The sequence below is a fragment of the Schistocerca americana genome, chromosome X (assembly GCF_021461395.2).
Source record: "Schistocerca americana isolate TAMUIC-IGC-003095 chromosome X, iqSchAmer2.1, whole genome shotgun sequence".
NCBI lineage: Eukaryota > Metazoa > Arthropoda > Insecta > Orthoptera > Acrididae > Schistocerca > Schistocerca americana.
The window spans coordinates 394,400,114-394,420,897 of NC_060130.1; the positions used below are offsets into that span (position 1 = coordinate 394,400,114).

At 35.6% G+C, this 20,784-nt stretch overlaps 1 protein-coding gene across 3 annotated transcripts in view; it reads right to left on the minus strand.

The window, feature by feature from the left end:
• Positions 1–10,562: 10,562 nt before the first annotated feature.
• Positions 10,563–20,784, minus strand: part of LOC124555573 (ELAV-like protein 1) — a 151,662-nt gene continuing 141,440 nt past the window's right edge. The window contains exons 5-9 of one of the 3 annotated variants that reach the window (XM_047129536.1): positions 20,675–20,734; positions 15,566–15,604; positions 13,633–13,861; positions 12,151–12,192; positions 10,563–11,553 (exon numbers count right to left, since the gene is read on the minus strand). In XM_047129536.1, the coding sequence (XP_046985492.1) occupies positions 11,229–11,553; positions 12,151–12,192; positions 13,633–13,861; positions 15,566–15,604; positions 20,675–20,734 (695 nt within the window). In that variant the 3' untranslated portion in view covers positions 10,563–11,228. Of the gene's footprint in view, positions 11,554–12,150; positions 12,193–13,605; positions 13,862–15,565; positions 15,605–20,674; positions 20,735–20,784 lie in introns of all 3 variants that reach the window. The other 2 variants (XM_047129535.1, XM_047129537.1) reach the window with 2 other exon arrangements.

Sequence of the window (20,784 nt, forward strand, 5' to 3'; positions counted from 1 at the left end):
CATGTTATTGTGAACGGATATCTTGAACATACAATTTAGACCACTTGTCAGTAAATGTGTTTCAATTAATTACTGATATTTAAGTGAATTGCAGTTGCTCAGTGGCCAGATTTACAGTCAGCAAATCATGCCTCAAAAGTAGAAACATGTTGTATGACAACTAGGTGAAACTTGAAATTAAGCGCAGTTTTAAAACCTTATGCTTTTTTTTTTTTTAACAATACTTTTGGCCATCTTTTCACTGTATCAGTTCATCCCGAGAACATGCTGAGTCTCCACATCCCTATATTGTTTGAGTCAGGAACCAGAAGTACTTTCACTTCACAAGGAACATAGTTAACTGGAAGTCTCTGCGATTATTCATTGCACCCTCAAAATAGAAATATTTGATGTAACTGTAACAATTTGGTTGCAATGAGTGTTCAAAAAGTGTAAGAACTTCTTGTAATTATATGGATTAGTAACATATCTAGTCCTTGGCTTAAATAAATAAATAAATGAGAGAGCAGTTTTTTGGCAAGACAAAGAGAAACAACAAAACAAGCATCCACAAAATTTTGAGTTGATAACATACAAAGACTGTGGAGGGAAAAAAATAAAATAAAAAATGAGAAAGCACAATCCGTGATCAAACAGGGATGGCAGAGGAAACTGACAGTGCAGTTTCAGAAAGTATCCATCATGGCATCAACATAAATTGTTTAAGGAAACCGCAAGAAATATAAATCAGGATGGCCACATCTCCCAGCACAGAATGTGGTGCCACTATGTCACTATCCCTCATATTTGGGAAGACAAATAACAATTGCTATGCTAGATGTGTAACATGATAATATCAAAGTTGAGGGGAACCTACTAGCTGCAAACCAGTAGCATTTGCCTTCACATCCAGTGAAACTAATGCTTGTGTTTTTTGTGTTTTACAATTAACTCTTTAAAGCCCTCCTTTCTACCATTTTTCCACAGCTTCTCAAGTGTTTCAATTGCTAGTCATAAATTTCATTTAATTTGTTCAGTATAACTGTTAGTGGCAACACCTTAGGTCTGGAAACTTCATCACTACGCAGTGACCTCCTGTTTTTTAAGTGTTACTATACACAAAATATGCTATTTTCCTGCCCTTCTTTTTATATTAATTTAAGTATCTTACAGACGCTACCACTCACCGATTTAAGAATTTATACTTCAACTAATAATGAAGTCTAACACAAATGTTGGGTTCACTGTATATTATATCTGTAGTAAGGGTAGCAATGCATATTCAATACTCTTATTTGAAGTTGACACAGAACTGAATTTGTTTGTTGGCAAAACTTAATATTACGAAGAAAATGTGTTAAGTCAAAGGAAAAAGTTAGCTAAAAACCTGATTAGGGCAACAGAACGAACACTTTACACACTCCACATCTGTGACGAGGCAAAGAAACAGTGTCGGGTGGCCAAGTTGTCAAAGCTTAGTTAATGAGACATCCTTACAGTAGGAGAAGTTTCTGTATACAAGTGTGTGTGTCTACTGACTGCTGATCCCTTTCATTCTGTATGTTATGAAACAAAAGCTTCCACTGTGCTCTCAATTCTGAATTTAACAGTCAACTGCAGTTTTTCATTTAATTCTGGCACATTGCGCAAGACTATTCATATGACTTACCTTGACATGAAAATTACATGCCCTCAATTTAAGTCATTTGTGGTTTTGTTAATGGCATTGCGATGTACATTCACTATATTCACATCCAATGAAACTGAACTGAAATTGTACTACAGTGACAAATGAAAAATTGTTTAGCAGCAGAAAGTGTACTGCCATATCACCCTGTTAGAAAGTATCACACATTTTGATGGGTTCAAAACCACATTATATACTTACAAATCATTATCAAAACCTGTACTTTGTTGCATAATCAGTCACCAGCTGTCAGTCACACACATGTAACTGTGATATCTAGCCACAAAATCTCAACCAACCAGTTTATGTTAAGGTATTGTAATACTGTGTAAAAGTTCTCCATATGTTTGTAAAGCAGCAAGGCTTCCTTTTCTGAGTATGGTAAGGATTAAATAACTGTATTTGAAATAGTGCTTAAGTAATTTAAGAGGCAAGCTATCTGCATTGTCAAAGTAAATTGCTCAAAATCTGATTACAGATCTTTAATTCATACTTTAGCACCAGTCCCTTCTAAAATTTAAAAATTAACGTGAAAGACTAGGTTCTAATCTAAATCCTTCTACAAAATAAATTTTGCGCACACACACACACACACACACACACACACACACACACACACACACACACACACACACACACACTCTTTTTGTGTTGCTTCTACTTAGTCTCTGCTTATTTGGGAGGAGAACAAAATTCACTTTGAAATAATGACAACACAGCTTCTTCAGTTATTTATTTTCACTTCCTCTTCTAATCAAAACAAAAAAAAAATGACAGTATTGAGAAACTTTGAATGGAGCAGAGTTAGGCCTTTTGTATGGTGGATTATCTGCTTTCAAGGTAGGCAAAATAACAAGAATATGATAATGTATGTGTATATATATGTATATGTATATATAATATTACACAGTACAATCAAATCCAGTAAATTATATATTTCAGAGAAACTATTTATAAATTACAAAGATATCAAAACACATATAAATGCAATCAATGACTTTCAAATGTGCTAACAATATAAGTAGATTAACCTGACCATTTTTGATTTCTTACGATTATAGATACTGGTAATTAGCTATAACTGGTGAATCAGCACATGGTAACCAAACTTCATTCTGCTGGAAAGTAATTCTGAACATGTAGTAAAGTTTTAGTACTGATATCAGGTACTTTGATGAAGTCGTCACCTACTGGTTTGCATTAGCGTTTTCCTTATTTGACAATTACAGTTGTGAAGAATTAGGATATAAAATTACCGTGTTCAGCACATGAAATCTGTTTGCTTTTGGTATAGCAAAGTTTACTTTCGAACACGCTGGAGAACGAACACAAGTTTTTGTTTTCTCTATGTAAAAACTTAAACAAAAAACTAAGCTGAAATGCAATTATTATGAAATAATTCTGCTCAAATCTTTAAGATCTGATTCAGATAGTGAAAGTAATTTTACTACATACAAATATTCAGAACTATGTCAATGCAAAGTTAAATCTATATTTTAATAAATACTTTGGTTTCCCCTGAATTGGGCACAAGCTGATAAACTTCAACTAAGTATTTCACACATCAAGTGGGAACTTTTTGCTCTAACTGATTATGCTTAACACACAGAAATAAAATTAGGAGCCTCTAGAGAATCTATTCGTACACAATATAGTGTCATGATCTCAGGAGAGTTTTTCATTCATTCCATAATGATCCGCATCGTGGCAATTCTAACATGCAAAATACTGATATGTAAGACTTCAATACTGTTTACAGCTAGGCTTTGCCAAGTATAATACTTCTAAATTCCCAGTATTGTTGTATTTTGATGTTTTCATTAAGTGTTTTTATATAAAGATATGAGTAATTAAAGAAATGTTACAAAGGAAATATATGGTTAAACGTACATTTCAAACCAAGTTCACTCATACTACCAGAAGTAGTAAACAGTTTAATTACTGAACACCATTACAGTCTGTACACTGTACAATATGTGAATGATCATACTATAAGACTACTCACAGTACGTTCGGAGTACCCAGGAAGTAAGTTATTAAAACACATTAACAGCCAGAGATATATATATATATATATATCTTTTTTTAGTGGAGATCACATTACTGAATGCTTTCTGCCACGAGAAAAGAAAAATTTAACTGAAAGCAACAGCACCAACAAAATTTTTGTAGTTTAATCACAGTGAATTATAAATATATCCGATCATTTATTTCCTGAAGCATTTGTGCATAATCACAAATGCGACAAAACTTTTGTTAAGTTCTGACATGCCAGAGCAATTGGTAACTACTGAACTTTATTGTCAGAACAGTACTGAAGCTTTGAATTCAGCCAAAACCTCAATTTTCTGCATTTAAATTATTTCCACAGAAAGTTTTGTACAACAGTGTAGTTTAGCCACTGATCACTCATGTTGCTAAAGCTTATCAGCACCTTTAGTTGGCTATTGCGAGTAATGCACAGTGAGAAGGTAGGAGGAAGCAAAGCTGAGAATAACAACACAAAGGTTTGTACTTTGAAAGAGTTACACAAAGACGTGTCTGTTCAGTTAACCTCAAACATGTAATACACTGAATCCAAGTTTTAAATATCTAATTTTGATTTTTTCCCAAAGGCAGAGTTATTCAGTTACTGAAAAATCTGCAGGTCACATGAATTCTGTGTGCTGCTATAATGGAATATCTTTAAAGCTAAACCAATGCGGCTTCTCACGTTTCAAACTACATGAATTCATAGAATTTTATTTATATTCATGGACAGTACACTGAACTGCTCAACTAAAATTTGCAGTTTCAGGAGGTAGAATTGTGACTACTCCAGTAAATTCATGCTTTTCACAGAAAAGCCTGTCATATAATACTGAATGATAAAATCTTTCATCAACACTAGGAATGTAACTAACTGCCAGGAGAACATAGGCCACAAGCACTGAACACAATTTCTGTGCCACAAATTTAAAGTGCTCCAAACTGTATTGCAATTGGATGTTTTTTTCACAGCTGTTTGACTGGAAAGGAAACATTTGCTTACGCAGGAAACTAACCAAGCATTTTTGTTACAGTGATAGAGACTATAGAAACACACACACAGAGAGAGAGAGAGAGAGAGAGAGAGAGAGAGAGAGAGAGAGAGAGAGAGAGAGAGAGAGAGAGAGAGAATACAGTGTGCACCTGCCATTCTCCTCCGATTACCCTACCAACTAAAGGAAAATCTGTGACTGCTAATATCATACCAGACAATTTCTTACACAGCTTTTAACTTTTAACTGAACTGACAATTTTTATCAGCATGTTGACTAGGTGATTAACTGTAGAGAAATAATATTTTAATACATTTAACAGCAATATACACAAAATTTTAAAATTTGTGAAGACCTAACTAATGATACTGGAAATTCATCCCAACTCAGGCTGCTGTATCAAACTCGTATGCTCATAAATAAATGTTTTTCTTACAGTATTTAATTTAGTTAATAGTATTACTGTAAATGCACTTTTGCTAGTCTTTTATTCATCCAGTACATCACTGTAAAAGGTAACGGATCATCTTATGTCCTCAGCAAAGAGAATAAATACAGTTCATAGGGACTGCTGGTATTGATACTATTAACTAGTAAAAAGCAATAATTAGTGAAATACATGAATTTATAGGAACCAGAAATACGTGAAAACATATTTAGTCCAACACTAATTTTATTAAAATATTATGAATAGGCAATATATTCCTTGCTTACAAAATTGAACAATTTGTAACAATTAATGTAAACATGGAAAAATAGACAGTCAGAAAGTTGACTAGAAATGCCACTGCCACGACACTGAGTATAGTAATGTCTAAAAACTGTAGAGTAAATCGGACAGTGTTCTCAGGTAAGAGGTTCAAGACAGAAATGGAAAAGGAAAGAAGTGATACATAGCCTAGGCCTATGTATTATTATTCCCTGACCATCCATTCTATTCATTTATTCTGAGACACTTCACACCAAGGATAACGTGTTGCATAGTGAATCTTTCATTTGTAAAACTTTAGAAAAGATGTACACATATACACTGAGGTCAATTGTTATATCTTAACAATACATCATACAAGCACCAGACTAGAAAAACAAAGTGAGCTTCATATATTGCAGCTTATCACTTAAACAATCATTTACCTACAATTCTACTTTTATCTAACACAGTTAAATAATGCACTAAATGTGTAATACATACTGTTATGGGAACAAATTAATGGCCACACTACTATTAATTTACTAAAAAAGCATCAACAGTCTCAAAATTAGGTTCATAAATATTTGGAAGCTATTAGTTTCCTAATGTAATTTTCACTTTATACAACAGACAAAAACATAACCAGCCTCCAACCACACTTTTTCAGCAGCTGCAGTGGCACTGCTTAACTGACCAAACATCCCAAAAACAGTTGTGAAACTCAAAAGCAAGAAAAACCTACAAATAAAGTAATAAATTCCAAAAACGTTTTTACATATGATTTAAATTTTAAGTTTTCCTAGACGAGCAAATCAAGAGTAAGAATGGATGACAATGTGTCCATCGACATGATCTTTGACTTCACAGTAATTCACATTATATGTGGTCAGACTTCAAACCATATATCTTAATGTTTTGCTTCCTACTACCTTATCACAACTGAATGTGCAAGAGATCCTTGGGATGAAATGGCTGCACACAGCACAGTATTAAGTACTTGTACTTATAACCAAGAAAACTACTGAAGTACTCTAAAACAACTCATAACTGACTAGTTTCTTACTCTTAACAACAAACACAATAAATTAAATGGGATAGAATTTGGCCATTCTAGTTAGCAATCATTCTAGCTTTCCTGACTGAAGTTCAACCTATTTTCCTTGCATTTCCCATTGGCTGTTTTCTTGTACTATAACTCAATTCCAACCAAAATCCAACCCATTAATACCACAAGTTTAGTAATAAATTACTCAAAAATAAACGACCAAGACAAGTAAGGTGAAAGCTCTAGCTCTAGTGCTGATACTTCTCCTCCTCATCATCACTTGGCTAATTTAATGAAACTAGAAGTATGGCACCTGACACTCAGAAATGTTTCCTGAACTACCCATGTAAGTCTACAGCTATATGGAAATTATTTAAGTAGTGAATAATTTCCTTGGATAAATACAACCAATTGAATACGTACACCTAAATGCAATGTGACACTAGACAGAAGCAATGAAGACATGCACTGCAAGGTAGAAGCAGTAACAATAGCAGCAGCATGACAGCTTTTAACTGTATTTCAACAGTTATTTAAATGGATATTACATAGAAATTACAGCACAAAACAGATCAAACTCACTTTTTTTGTTTGTTTTCAGAATGTCCTTGTGCTTAAAGCATTACCAGTCAGCCCATGGCACATATAATATTATGCAAGGAGAAAAAGGACTACAGCTATTAGCTATGGGTGAAATAGGATGGAAGGGAGAGAAGCACGTAACCAGAATGGCCGCCCACAAAAGTAACATTCACAGAACACTAAAACTGAGATGTGTGTTAATCTTAATTTGTTACTTCAGTGAGCAGGGACTATAACAGGAAACTGGCAGGACACCACATGACTACAACAAACCAACTGGCAAGAGGCCATGTGGACAATAATGGTACTCTTGACAGTTACCAGTCTGTACGAAGTCACTGGCCAGTGGATCTATATTCATCACTCAACCTAAAGCTACACATTTAAGAACATCTTTTCTTATTGCATTGATTACAGTGTGAGGTACTGTAATACAGAAACCCCGTCTCTTTCTATAAAAGTATATGGAATGCTTAGTCACAAAAAAAGGCTCAGTCCTACATCAGAGTGTAGCTTCAAATGCTATTGTCCAGTGTTGGAAAACGATACACATAGCACGAGTCTGGCCCTCACAACGCAAATTTTATAACCTAGAGCTACATCACACAAAGATGAATACAAGTTCTAGAAAGATAGCAAAAGCATTCAAGTGCAGTCAAGTTCTTCAAATTTTAACCAGTGACTCCTCTTCACTATTTAGGCCAGTTAAGAGTCACTACACGAGGACTGACTCCCCATCAGTACAACACAGAGGAGTCTGCACACTACAGAGAAGCCAACCAAGCATATTTTGTGCTTTACTTTACAATTTTATATATATCTATATAATTATGTATTAGATAGAAATGAAAAGAGGGCATCATTAAAAGGGATAGGGACACAGTTGCTTGTATTGTGCTGTAGTATCAGTCATCTGCGATGTCCAAACAAAATTAGGGATCAGTAAATGAAGACATAGCGAACAACCACTGCAGTGAAGCAAACTACATGCTAAACCAGGACTTACATATTAATTTACTTATAACCACTTTCTTTCACATATGTAACAGTTACATATTACCGTTTTAAAAACTTCTATAGACCACTGCAATATGCAGGAACATGAGATAGTAAGAGGAACTGGTTCATTTTATACTGTGTGTGGGGCACCAGGGTAATATGACAATTGAGGTACTGTATGCTATGTCTTAACTGTTGCATTACTATCCCCCCGCAACAAATTTTTCTTTTTTTGTTTGTCCACGCTCCTGCACATCTTCAAACTACAGTGCCACTGTCCCACTTTCACATGTTATTGTCTCTTTAATTCTATCCAATTTATTATACATATATACATAAACTTTATATATATATATATATATATAACTATTTACCTTAAAATCAATGAGTAATCTTGGTTTGTGAAACTTCTTTGCATTTCTTTAACTTTTAATCCAACAGACTGCAATTGACTGATCTTGCACTTTGGTAAAAAGAATAAACAACTGCAAGTAATGTTTAAAAAAGAGTATTACAATGTATAATCAAGCAAACCCCTATTTAAGAAGAATGAGGATTACCAAAGTTAACAAATCCAATTTTTCCCACATTTAGCCAATACCACTTGGCCATATTGCATCCATCAAATACACGAACAAGTTCTATAAAGCTTCAAAAGTTATTTATACTTTAAATGTAGAACAAGTATCATCACAATCTTGATAAATGCAGAAGCAGCTTTCAAAACTATTATCCACAACCCAAAATATACTTTGACCCTCCTTATATGAATGGCTTTTGTATTAGCTTAATGATCACATCAGAGGTTTTTAAGTACTTCAATTGTCTTTATGGAATTCCTCTTTGTACAGTTTTATATATAATTTAACAGATGTATGCACCATTTGAGTATCATATAAAATATTCCACTTATTCCTCTAAAGAGCTGTTGTGGTATCTAAGAGGGAAGAAATGCTACTGGCTGCAAGAACCAAGTCACTGCCACTGAATAAAGTGGATCTCCTTTCTCAAGTTCAACATAGTTTCAACACTAATGGATCTCACAGAATTACTTACATTGGCATTAATGACAAAAGGGCCCACCTGTGAGATATTTATCAAGGAATGTTCTCAAGTAACACTAACGTACATCTGCTTCGTTGACTCATGAAGGGAGGGGGATGGGGAGATAAATAACACTGAAAAGTGCATCGAGTTGACTGAACGCCATTTAATAATCTACTCTTTAGTAGTTAAACTCTTATCCTCAACAGCATGATAAAGTTTTTTTATCAAAAAGGTTTCTCTATCTCTTTCCTAATCTCAGGCAAAGTATAATATATATACATTTTCATTTTTAATCTTTACAATTGTGACCATGAAAGATAAAGTCCATCAAAATTTTGTATTCAAAAACTGCTGACGTATTGCACGAGTCCTGATTCCTTCCACAATGAGCGAGTTAAGATATTTGCACTGTCATAGCATGGTGCGCTTGGTACAACAGGAAGTTAATCTGTTGTAAGGCCCAGTGTGGGGGTAAGGGGGGAAAGGCCGGAAGAATGGAGGCCCCGGCCAGCCTTGTGCTTCTGCTGAGCACGCCTAACTCGGAAACTCCTAGTGAAATGGGAACTATCTTGACACTATATAAACTTTAAGAAGATGAAGAGATACAAAGTCTCATTCGTTATATAATTAAATTTCTTCGTACTTTTCATGTCTTTCATTTAAAATCCTTTCGCCCACTAGGAATGCATCATTTGTTAAATTTGATAAGTGTTCTTATAAAAATAAATTTCTTTCATGGAAGTTGACTTATCAAGTTGGGCAGCATATTTCATAGGTTACCTGATTTATTTTCAATATTTATATTATTTATTTACTTAATAAATTTGTGCAAGTCTGTGTGGTTCCCCAGAAAAAAAACAATATGTAAATGAAAAGAAATTGCGTAACCATGAACAATAAAACAGAGCCAAATGAAGAGAAGGATTCCAGTTACTTCACTGTGAGGAGGAATATTAGTTAGTGCATGGGTTGTGGAATATATCCCTTCATGTAAAAAATTATTATAATAAATACCATCAACTGAACTAACACACTGAAGTTTCATGGGAACAGCCAAATTTTACGTAGACAGTAGGTCACCTTGACACTAACTGAAATTAAAAAAAATTAAAAAAAAAAAGGGTAGAAACCTCCAAGGAAAAAAGAGGTGTGTGTGTGTGTGTGTGTGTGTGTGTGTGTGTGTGTGTGTGTGTGTGTGTGTGCGCGCGTGTGTGTGTGTGTGTGTGTGTGTGTGTGTGCACGCGCGCACATGCGCGTTCGCCAACTTCTGGCAGAAAGTAAGAACCATATGCAACATAAATTAGAAAATAATTACATAATGCAGGTTAACTATATCAAAAAACAAATGGGTGAATTAAGTTTTGTTAAAAATGAACGCAAACGTTGCACACACAAAAAGAAAGAAAAAATATAGATCTATATATAAATATATATATGAATGGGCCAGTACATTCTGGCCAGCAATGTTACAAGAATTGTGTGCAGAATGAGAAATTTCATATTTTGTATATTCCTACAAAATGATAGCATTAATAGCTGCTTCATATATCTTAAGATACAGTTTACAACATATTCTTTGGCTTGCAATGCTGGACACTGAAGTATCGAATGTCCAGTTTGCACACAGCTTGAGTAACATTACTGATTAAAATATTTAATAAATTACATAATAAAATGTCTAGAATTGCCACCAAGGAGAATGAGGAGGATTTTATAAAATGCCACTTTGCTCCTCATACACCTTTCTTTAGGAAACACATGACTTGCACTAGTCTTGACTAGCTCAAAGTTGGCTGCGTTTTATCAGTTATAGTCAAGTATATTATTGGGCAATAAAACCATAATACACCTGGAAAGTTAACCCTTCTGGAAAGCTGCATTTGTTCCAAAAATTATTTCAGAAAGGACACTAAAAACTCTATGGAACTGCGAAGAACAGAGGGATTGGAATGGCTGATGGGGAAAGGGAACAAGGATGAGCAGGGAGGATAAGGGAAATCTAGCAACCAAATGGACTAATCACCAACAATTATTAGGTCCACAATTCCTGGTTTCATAGAGTGATCATTATTAAACAAGTGCAGCCTTCTCACCTGCTTCAGCTTATGACTAGCACGGTCACGCAAAATGCACTACAGCAGCCAATGTGACAGCAGCTGTACAAGTTCTTTCAGCCACTTATGTGGTTTTGCTTTTGTTTGTTTTGAACGACACCTGCAAGACACGATTTCCCAAAGTGTATCCATTTAGTGACTGGATAGCTACTACAGCTTCATCATAATTTGTCATCGTTACAAAGCCAAAACCTTTGCACTTGTTGGTTTGGAGGTCTCTAATAACTTTAACACTCTGTACTGCACCAAATGGGCCAAACAGTTGCCATAGGACATTTTCTTCTGTTTCCGGTGCCAAGTTGTACACGAAGATGCACCATCCTGAGCCATTCATAGCATTTCCTGGTAGCATTGAATTGGCAAGCAGATCTCCAGCTAGCGGTGAATACCTAAAATATTAAACTGCTGAATGAAAAAACAATCACAACTTCATGAATTAACAGGACATGCTACAAACCTCATTCACATAACAAATCAAATGCCCATACTTCCTTCATTTCTGATATATTTATTTTCACCAAAACGATAAAAACAGATGTTTAAAATGTTTAGGACAATGCTGATTTTTACAGCTCCAGAAAGTGGTGGGTGTATAAGGCAACATTTGAAAGGCATATCTTGTTATGTGAATAAAGCAAAAACAGGTCAAGAGCATGTTTTAACATATAGTACATGCTTTCCACTAGACAGGGAACTTGTCACACTGTGCAACTAAAGACCCCAGATGATGCCATCTGGCCTTATGTTGTCTGTGCCTCAATGAAGTGCCCCAACCCTACCCTTTGTATAACTGCGTGGCTGCCAAAGGAACACAGATGGTTCTACAAAGGGAGTAAACACAAAACACAAAAAAAAAAGAAAAAACAAAAATGAAAGAAAAGAAAAAGATGAGAGGAAGGGCATGCTCATCACAAAGAAACTGCTAAATAAACATCAAAAACGAAACAGTACTGTAAGTTTAATGGAATAAACTCTTTAATACTGACCTCTGTAAGCCTTTGTTTATGGCTAGCATGGTCTTGCCAGTGCTAAAACAAAATACAGAAACCAACATAAGAAAATTAAACAGCGAGTATATATAATGTGAAGCTAAAACGTCAAGTCTAAATTAAACAGGAAATTGAGATTTGTTTCCAGACAAGAAAGCCAGAGAAAGAACTATGGATACTGGGTTTCATCTGAATGCAAAAAAACTTGAATTTGCTTGGATTTAATAAGAGACCACATGAAATGCAGAGATGGCAGCCATACCAAAGAATTAAGGCAAGTCTTCAGTCAAGTTAGGTACACCACTAGTTCACTAAGACCCTTCAACAGAAATACTAATGCTCCAACGTTCAGGATGCCTTGTAAAAAATGGAAAGAAAAACTAAAAAGGGAAGCAGCATATTCAGTATGCCACATTTAAATAATAGTCCTGTATTGTTTAGACAGTAGATATTACATTTTTGATTTCCCCGAGATATGAATAAATTAGAGATTTCACATTTCAGTTGAGGCCGCACTACAGATTTAGTTGCATACATCTAGCAGCCAACTAATGTAGCCTGGAATATAAAACCAATTAATAAAAGGTTTAATATAATTTCCACAGAAGCAAATGAACATCATGCTAGGAGTTTTGAGCATCTTGGGGTTTTAAGCTTATAGTAAACACACTACAAGAAAGAAAATTAAGATTTTATTAATACACTGCACTGTACACTGTCATTTACCTTCACAGTAAAAAAGAGCTAATTCTCGCAGGCACAAACTTTAGTTCCCCCGAGTTAATGGAAAAGACAGTACAATTAATATTAGGAGAATAAAATCTCCCTAACCATGCAACAAAAAACTGCTGATTTGCCAATTCATTTAACATAGCAACTCAGCAAAATCACTGCTATTACTTACCAGTCTCTTGCATCAGGCCACAGCGGCAGTCCGTACGGGCTGCTTGGTGGAAAGGCAGGCCAATGTAGCAAACAATCATGTGACATTTGGAGGAGGAGAAAAGTACTACGCCTATACTAAGTATGCCAAAAGCGGCAGCAAGTATATTTACTCACAAATCTAAAGTTAAAGAGTCTTGATGGTGTAACTACCACCTTTAATCTCTTTCCCATTAACACTACAGAAGTGTCACCATGACCTTTTGAGCAAATTTGCTAGAAGGGTGGGAACAGTATTTGGGTAATATATTGTTAAAGGGTACTATTCTAGTACAATGCTAAATTTGCCAATTATACAAAGCTATATTTCAGATGTCATACCTTTCCACGGATACAGGGCATTTAAAGAGTTGAAGCACACAAATTGTGTAGGCTACTAAAAAAAAAAGTCTTACAGAAAATTTACAAGAAAAATTAATAAAAATTAATATAGTCAAAGGAATATAAAAGGAAACTAACTGGAAAGAACTAGTGGTAATGAAACGAACTGCAACTGGGAAAGTCAAGTACCTGGAGAGTGGTGACAGTGGAATGTACCTGAAGCGCCCCGTCGGGTGGTGAATCGGTCCGCCAAAGCGCCGAGCTTGAGGAGCTAAGTAAGCTGCTAAAGGAGGGATTGCTTTGTTGTTGTTGCTTGGATTATTTGCAAATTTCACTGTGATGGCTTCTGTGGAACCTTTTGGAACAGTGCCATTAAGTTCCTGGATTGCACGTTCAGCTTCAATACGTTGGTCAAATCTAATGAAGCCAACACCCTTAGACAGACCTGTAAAATTGAAACTGATTTTAGGAGCATATTTCAACTATAGTTTAATTGTAAAGTTTTTCAGTACACACACTAAGCAAGCAACAAAAGCAAAAAGCAAAGAAATTTGCATTCATTTGAAAACTATTTCTATTGGTTAGCAAGCTACACAAACAAAAACCTAGGAGCAAAAAAAAAGAGTAAGTTACTACCATGGAAGCCAAGACATGTAAAAGGTTTCCAAGCTACCAATATTTTTACTAACCCTCACAAATGTCTTGATATTCTGATATAGGTAAGTCTTCTGCCATGGACATGAACACCAGGCGAGGGCAGAACATGCATATGTAAATCATGCTTTTGATCAAGAAAGCAAAAACCCAAGGTATTAATACAATCAGGAGAATGTAAAGAGTTTAAAATTTTTAGATAATGTGAACTACATACACATCATACAAAAGGCAACTTTAAGTTGCAAATTTTTAAATCCAACAAAAAATATAGAACAGCAGTGAAGATTAAATTTAATTTCATATGAATAAAGGTCTTCAACAGCTGCAAGCAAAGTTAACAATGGCTTTGAAGAGAGAAAAAAAACCAAACACACACACACACACACACACACACACACACACACACACACACACACACAATGGACCTTCGTATGTACACACATTTCAAGATACACTAACTTCATGATAGCCACACAGAAACAATTTGTCAGAGTATGTTTCTTACAGAGAGAGATGGAGTATGATAAACTTTCATTCAGTAGAAAATGAAAATATTTTCTCCTGTTAATACTTGGATGACTGTTACACCATGTAATTTCTTGACTAACATCCCACACAAACACTGAAGTGATATAAATGACCACAATTATTGATTATCTGGCCACAGTATTTCTTACTGTAATTAAGTACCAGCTTGTACCAGATAACGTACCTATATACAGTTCCAAAGTATTTTGTGTTCAAACAAAAGTAAGACTCATCTAGTTCTGCATTTGATGCGAGGCCTGGTGTTCATATGATGCCATGGCAGGACTATCACATTATTGCAACAGTCAATGGTAACCAAACAAAACTGCAAGAATTTCTTTTCATATTAGTTATCTTTAACATTTGCTGATTTGATCCCATGAACTTTTAGTAAGCTGACAATAATCCACATTTAAAACACTTAACTACAACCCATTACAGAAAGCTATTTCAAAATACCTACACTGTGAGTTCAGTTACAATTTCTTTTTTCTTTCACTGAGAGAACAGTGTTTAAGTAGCTCCCACGATAAATACTTCAAATAAGCCTACATAGAGGAGTTTCACATGATACTAAATATTGGTTAGTCAGGAGTCAGTACATAAAAACTACTGCTAAGAATCAAAACTTTTATATATAGCCAAACAGCGTGCACTAAAGAACTTGTTATGTTATTTGAAGCTGTAAGTGGTTTATAACATTTTACAGTTACTTGGGTTAATCTAGAGCAGTGGTCTCCAATACTAAATACTTCCTTAGAAGAAGAAAACTCCACAATAATAGGCACTGCACTTGTGCAATTTTATATCAGCTGAAAAAATGTAGCAGTTTGTTGCTCACTGCAAGAAATACAGTTGTACTCCACCCTTTACCAAATCATTATGCACTGAGGATAGATGAAGACCACTATTCTAAGAGGAAGGCACATCCTAATTTAAAAACAAACATTAATCACTCACGTACAGGGTAAACTGTCTCCGGCTCCACTGACAAATTGGCGGACTAGGGAAAAGAAAACCAAAAATGTACAACAATTTCCTAATTGATATGGCTCAAAAACTAAACAACTAATACTAAACAGCAAAATTTGTTTAAAAACCACACACAAAATTCTCTCATACATATAATTTTCTCAGATTTAGTGTGCGTTGTGTGTAATTTCCCTTCTCTACTTAGAACCCCAGCTAACATAAATATGAACACACTTTGTCAATTATTACACAGGGATTTGACAAATACAGGCTGTATATAAACACCAGACCTCATTACTCTGAATATCAAACAACTACGTACGACTTATTCCTATTTGCAGGTATTAAAACTTTTCCAACACACACACACACACACACACACACACACACACACACACACACACACACACAAATGAATAAATGAATAAATAAATAAATAAATCATGCACATAATCTAAGTAGTGTGGGTTCATGGGATATATCAGGGAATGGATGAGCCACCAGTTTGAGTAATCAAAATGACTCATTCATTGACTCCTCTAAGCAAAATTTGCACATACTATCTGAAAGTGGAACAAAGTCAATGCTTATTGTCTGCTCACCTTTTATGACATAGTGTGCACATACACTCTGTGTGTGTGTGTGTGTGTGTGTGTGTGTGTGTGTGTGTGTGTGTGTGTGTGTGAGATGGCAGTTAGCTTCTTATCTTTAAGAATACATGGTCAGTTCTATCAGTATTACTACACAAAGCTAACTAAAGACCTGTCCATGGTGACAGCACTGCCATGTTCATGTAAAAGAAACAGGGCAGAAGCAGTAGTGTACATTCCTTTGGTTTTACTGGGGGAGGGGGAGGGTGCTTTTACAAGTTACATGTTACATGTTTTTAAGTCAATGCCCTCCATAGCACAGAAGTAACAGCCAAACAGTCCTACTCACACACTACATGGCATTTATTTGAAGTCTAATACATGTGATTTCAAGTTTCATCAGAGAAAACCAAAGGCTACTTCAGCTCATATGTGGTTTTTGTTACAATCTGAAGATTGTTTTCACTATTGTATTCCTGCTCACATATGACTGGTAACTTTTTACACCAAATGCCATATGCCATTATTCCCCAAGCTTTGCCAAATCATTATGCTATCAGAAAAGACAAAAACCATAGTTTCAACAAGGAGGCACATCCTAATTTAAAAACAATCTCTCACCATGAGGTTTTCTTGCTACACTTTCAGTACCAAATTAACCACATGGGATGAACATACTTTATCTTCATGACTGGTTTCCATCTGTGAGCTACACTCATTTTCACATCCAATTTTTAGAATGAAAAACCTCTTAATATCTGATGTGCACATGTTCTATAACATCACATGCACCTCCAAGATTTCTACTTGCTGTCCTGCAACATTTGCTCTGAAAGGAACTGTAGCATACCATCAAAACCACTGTATGACAGATGTGGTTGCCATCCAAATGTAGAGTGGTCAAGAACCTGTTCATCATCATCCCCCCCCCCCCCCACTTCAAATGTCGCTGATGATTATACATACTGTGCGACCATCTATAGCAAATGCCTCCTAAAATAATGATTTTTTCATGCCCCTTTTGTGACTGAATTTGCACCTCTAATGTTAACAACAGATTAAGGAACAGACAGAGGTTCCTATCTCACTATTGTCTGTTCCAGACAGAGGTTCCTATCTCACTATTGTCTGTTCCAGACAGAGGTTCCTATCTCACTATTGTCTGTTCCAGACAGAGGTTCCTATCTCACTATTGTCTGTTCCAGACAGAGGTTCCTATCTCACTATTGTCTGTTCCAGACAGAGGTTCCTATCTCACTATTGTCTGTTCCAGACAGAGGTTCCTATCTCACTATTGTCTGTTCCAGACAGAGGTTCCTATCTCACTATTGTCTGTTCCAGACAGAGGTTCCTATCTCACTATTGTCTGTTCCAGACAGAGGTTCCTATCTCACTATTGTCTGTTCCAGACAGAGGTTCCTATCTCACTATTGTCTGTTCCAGACAGAGGTTCCTATCTCACTATTGTCTGTTCCAGACAGAGGTTCCTATCTCACTATTGTCTGTTCCAGACAGAGGTTCCTATCTCACTATTGTCTGTTCCAGACAGAGGTTCCTATCTCACTATTGTCTGTTCCAGACAGAGGTTCCTATCTCACTATTGTCTGTTCCAGACAGAGGTTCCTATCTCACTATTGTCTGTTCCAGACAGAGGTTCCTATCTCACTATTGTCTGTTCCAGACAGAGGTTCCTATCTCACTATTGTCTGTTCCAGACAGAGGTTCCTATCTCACTATTGTCTGTTCCAGACAGAGGTTCCTATCTCACTATTGTCTGTTCCAGACAGAGGTTCCTATCTCACTATTGTCTGTTCCAGACAGAGGTTCCTATCTCACTATTGTCTGTTCCAGACAGAGGTTCCTATCTCACTATTGTCTGTTCCAGACAGAGGTTCCTATCTCACTTTTTGGGCGCTGATGACCACGCTGTTTTGCGCCCGAAAACCTCAAACCACACACACTATCTCACTTTTAGTCTGATTTCCTATGTTCATTAGAAATATAGTTTAAATTACACGATACTGTACATTCCACAGATTCAATATGATGATATTATTTATTTTATCCCACTTCGGTGAAACTACCCTCACACCCTCCACCAAGAGTCATAAGAAATACTATATGGTACCTAATTTACAACTGCATTATTTTAATGAACATTCTGTAAGCTCTACTGTGCACTCTGTTTTCTACAGTTAATCCACATAGAAAAGTTGCATGAATTTTTAAAATTGAGTCACTTCTTGTTCTGCACCCACATCCCCACCTAAGTGCCTTGAGCAACCAGTGTAACAGATTTTGGGGGAAACTGAACTGTGTTCTCTATTACTAACAACAATTTAAATTAACAGTAGCAATGCTGCATTTTCTGCAACTGTTAGTATTGTGTTTTAAACTGTTAGAAATGTTTTTAGATAACTGAGCCATTATGGACTAAATACAAACAGTACATCACATTCATGCAGTCACACACAACTTTTCAGAGGTAAAATGTGTTAAGCAGTTTTCCAACAACATAATGGAGTGAAACCTACCTAAAACCCTGAAACTTCCATACTGCATTAAGATTTTGTTTTACACACTATGGAAATGTAGCTTCTCCTATTAACTACAGTGAGAATACTGTATTTCATTACATAATTAGTTTAGCACCAAATCTCATTAAAACTGGAAGAATGAGCAGTTGAGACTTTAGCATGGTTTTAATGAGGAATCTAAGGGTTATATTCGAGTCACAGTATTTTATGTTAATTTCAATGACATATTGATACATAAAGTTTGGATAATCTGTAGCAATGTTTCAGCATAGAAAGATAGATCCACAATTTTATATTACTTCCTGTCTGTAGGTACATGAAATTACACCGAGCTCCTGCTTTAATAAAACCTAAATTAGCTGTTGAACCATCTCAATGTTCAACTTTCAATTTTATCAACGCACATTGCATAACTCAACCGAGGTGACAAAGAATACCACACTCCTCACATCATCATCATCATCATCATCATCATCATCATCATCATCATCATCATCATCGTCGTCGTCTACTGAGAAAGGAAAGTAATACCTAAGACTTATTACTCTCATTTGACAGGCACATTGTTTTTTATCAGGTGTTTCCCATTCAGCAGTAACAAAACAGCCTTAATCATTTCCAAATCCTGAACTTTTTCTTTTCCATTTATAATTCACTAGTGTTCATTGCTACTACATAACCTCCTACAATGAACACATTTTTCATTATTTTAGATTCGGAGCTCAGTGAATTTATAGTTTTGTTACCTAATCAGCACAAATCAGTTTACAATAAATGGTTTACCGAAGTATCGTAAAAGAAATTCAATGCATTAAAGTTTTAATTATACAAATTCGTTCCGTTTGGTGCCATATTTAATGGTCCTCATCAGTGGATAAAATACAATGTAGTCTACATTAATTAATTAGAAAGCATCCCAATGAATGGGAGAAATGCCACTCAATCACATCAATGGATAAATAGCTATGTTTAAGAGTGCCAGAGCAGCTTTTTGACACTGTCAGTACATGCTAATATACAGCTAATTATAACAGAGTTGGCTGTTTTGCATCTGTTTCCTCTCTGATGTAATCACATCAGTGGGAGTGTGTGGCACAAATGTAAACTTGCTTCAGGGATCTGCTGAGCTATATAGCTCTTCTCCTCATACAATGTCAATAGGTTAACATTTCGGAAATCTCTTGTCTGTAGCAAATTCAAATTACTGTAGTTCCAGTTAACTGTCCCACAGTGATACGTTTCAACACATTTTCCCACCAATAAAACAAGCCACTATATGAAGAAAATTGCCTATCATTTGAGGTTATGCAACTTCAAATCTCTGGAGTACAGACAAAATGCTTTTTTTTTTCTTCCAAGAAGAAGGATATTTACCACACCAGCGTGTACATTTTTGAACAACTTCCTTCACTGAAGTTATCACTGTAGGCAGATTTCTTGAATATTAAAGAATAAAATTGTACAACCGATAATCACTTTCTTGTATTACAAGTGCTGAGAATAGAGCAGAACAGAACTGTCATGTATTTGCTCATACTAAGCTTGAACAGTGTCACAGGCTGTATGTCTGTATTCATCAAGCATAGAAGAAACTGATCTTGTGAACTCTGAATACTACAGGAAATCACCACAACATGTAGTAAGTTGTTGTACCTCAGTTTATCCCCCCACTGCCCTCTTACTACTCCACCATTTTTCGATTGATAGCCTTATGTACATTCTTTCTTCACAACTATTAACAGCTACTAAACTCAACAACAAATCTGCAGCACAACAATTACCAAGGATCCAATGCAGAGTGCCATTTTCCACATAGATTCTCATGCAAAGTGTCATTCACTTCTGAAGCTGGCTTAGATGAAAGTTCAAAGGCAAGTGGCACCCACTTTTTGTCTACCTACATTTGCAAAACAAACAGCGAACTTAGATGTTTACAATAATGTCGAAACAAAAAAAATTCTGTATTATACTTGCGCGTTAAGGAAGTAGGCTCCATGGATTCTGGCTCGGAACTGCTTGTTTTTTCGCTGGTTTCTGCAAGAAAAAATGCCTTATAGGGCGATTGTGTCCTGTGGGTTGGCATA